General features: G+C 43.3%; 1 protein-coding gene across 1 annotated transcript; it reads left to right on the plus strand.

The window, feature by feature from the left end:
- The first annotated feature begins 463 nt into the window (after window positions 1-463).
- Window positions 464-2236, plus strand: LOC134658517 (uncharacterized). Its single transcript, XM_063514203.1, has 2 exons — window positions 464-746; window positions 1204-2236. Exons 1-2 carry the CDS (start codon window positions 628-630, stop codon window positions 2234-2236), a joined length of 1152 nt encoding a protein of 383 aa, XP_063370273.1. The 5' UTR covers window positions 464-627.
- Window positions 2237-2522: the final 286 nt, after the last annotated feature.

Consider the following 2522-nt stretch of genomic DNA (forward strand, 5'->3'; position numbering starts at 1 on the left):
GACCAAATCACTGACTCTGTTTAGTGAAAAGACAAAATCGGCCAATAAACGCGAAACGCTTTTTCATTTCACTAGATTTGTTTAGGAATTTGACAAAATCCCTAACCACGATAGTAAGTTGACGAAACGAACTTAAAAAGTCAACTAGTTTTATCATTTCGCTAAACAGGTTTAGTGAAATGATAAAGTCTCAACTGGAAGATGGTATATGGTTATTTGATTAAATATCTGAACGGTTTAGTGAAATGACGAAAGCAAGTACAGAATACAACAACTCTCTACAGTTAAGCGATTTGATCAAATCTCTGACTAGATTAAGTGAATTTTTTTGAAAATATCGGCTGAAAAAATGTTTTAAAAATAACCGCTGTCTATGTTTTTCTAATAATTATCTGGTGCTTTATTTCGTGCACGGTGTGGGATAATTAATTTGAAGTAGAAGAAAGTACTCAATTTCGAAATTCTTGTGAAAGTTGATGTTAAAAACGCCTTTAATTCCATAGACCGAGGCATCTTATTGACCCAAATTGAAAATGATTTACCAGAAATTTATAGCTACCTTTGGCAATGTTATGGGACCACTTCAAAGCTCATGTATAAAAATAATGAAATACTTTCTTGTGTAGGATGCCAGCAAGGAGACCCACTAGGGCCCGCAATTTTCAGCCTAGCCATCCACCCCGTCATCACTCAGCTCACATCAGACCTAAATTTCTGGTATTTAGACGACGGCACCATCGGTGGCAGTAAGTCATCTGTGTTGGCTGACCTTAAAACTTTAATTAACCGCTTCTCAGAAATCGGTCTTTCGATCAATTTTAACAAGTGTGAAATGTTCATTTCAGAAGCCATTCCGCCCAATGCCCGATCCTCTATTATCGACGAGATTAACCAGCTCACACCAAATATTTCCATATTATCCCGCGAAACCCTCACACTTTTAGGAGCCCCCATTTTAGACGAATCCATCCCGTTATGCATAAATTCAAAAATAGAAAAATTCTTTAAGTGTTCGAACCTTTTTTATGAAATCAACCCACACATGGCCCTCTACATCTTACGACTATGCCTTTTCTCGCCCAAATTTTTGTACATCCTTCGCTGCGCCCCACTTTGGAAATTCCCCATAATTACTGCAAACATTGACCAAATTTTAAAGGACACCGTTAGTAAAATTCTGAACGTAACTTTCACATCCCCCAGTTGGATCCAAGCTACCCTCCCGATCAAATACGGCGGTCTTGGTATCCGTTTGACGGGCAGTTTAGCTCTCCCGGCCTTTTTGTCGTCTGCCTATAGCACGCTCACCCTCATTGGTGGTATATTACGTACCCCTTCAACCACTAATGTGTCGGTGTCGTGCCTGGCGGACGCTGAATCGGCTTGGAGTGCAGACCATCCCGTCGAACAGGTACCAGAGGAAAAATCTAGCCAAGCAACATGGGACATCATAAATATAAAAACGCAACACCAACTCCTACTACAAAACTGCCATAACAACCACGAACGGGCGAGGCTATTAGCCGTTTCCGAAAAGGAGTCAGGACATTGGCTGCACGCGCTTCCATCGCGAAACCTTGGCTCCACTCTAGATCCTTCAACCCTTCGCATCGCTGTCTGCCTCCGCCTGGGCCTAAAAATATGTGAGCCCCACGCCTGTAGTCGATGCGCTCAACCTGTTGATGCTCTAGGACGGCACGGCTTACATTGCCAAATGAGCGCAGGCCGACTATATAGACACGCCACATTAAACGACCTCATCCGCCGCGCCCTTTGCACCGCCTCTCTACCCGCAACTCTGGAGCCGTCAGGCCTCTCTGCCACAGACGGCAAGAGACCTGACGGCTGCACTCTTGTGCCCTGGAGCCTTGGCCGCCCTTTAGCGTGGGACGCTACCTGCGTCGATACGCTAGCACCGTCCCACGTTGAGGGATCGGCTCGGAAGCCCGGGACTGCCGCGGACCAGGCCCAGACACTAAAGCGCCGCAAATATGCGTTCCTAACGGACCGATACGATTTTGCGGCGCTCGCCATTGAAACGCTGGGCCCATGGTCGACCGACACCAAACAGTTAATAAAGGAAGTGTCGGTCAGACTAATAGGTGTCTCGGGCGACCACAGGGCGGGCTCCTTCTTGGCTCAAAGTTTAAGTCTGGCGGTTCAAAGGGGCAACGCCGCCAGCATTCTAGGTTCCATTCCAGAAGCGGGCAGCTTTGGAGAGATATTTTATATTTAGTTTTAGTTGTTATTTTTAGGTTTTATGTAAATATTGTTTCATTAGTACCTGTTATAAATTATGAATTAAAATTCCTAGAAGCCGACAGTCATAATTAGATTTGAGCGTTAATAATTAAAATTACGTTTACGCATTTGTAGCTTCGTTTTTCATTACCGTCAAAACTGGCAACTTTACCATCAGAAGGTAACTTTACCATAGTCTATTGTTGTAAGAAAGTATGGTATAGTTATAATAATTAAAAAATAAATAAAAAATAATAAAAAACTTAAAAATAGACAAAAAG

This window comes from Cydia amplana, chromosome 22, assembly GCF_948474715.1.
Source record: "Cydia amplana chromosome 22, ilCydAmpl1.1, whole genome shotgun sequence".
NCBI lineage: Eukaryota > Metazoa > Arthropoda > Insecta > Lepidoptera > Tortricidae > Cydia > Cydia amplana.

What these genes read in the sequence shown, in the direction of transcription:
- LOC134658517 (XM_063514203.1), top strand. Translation starts at nt 628, where the DNA reads ATGCCAGCAAGGAGACCCACTAGGGCCCGCAATTTTCAGCCTAGCCAT. An exon ending in CGACGGCACCATCGGTGGCA is followed by an intron (nt 747 to 1,203) that starts GTAAGTCATCTG and finishes CACATCCCCCAG; the next exon opens with TTGGATCCAAGCTACCCTCC.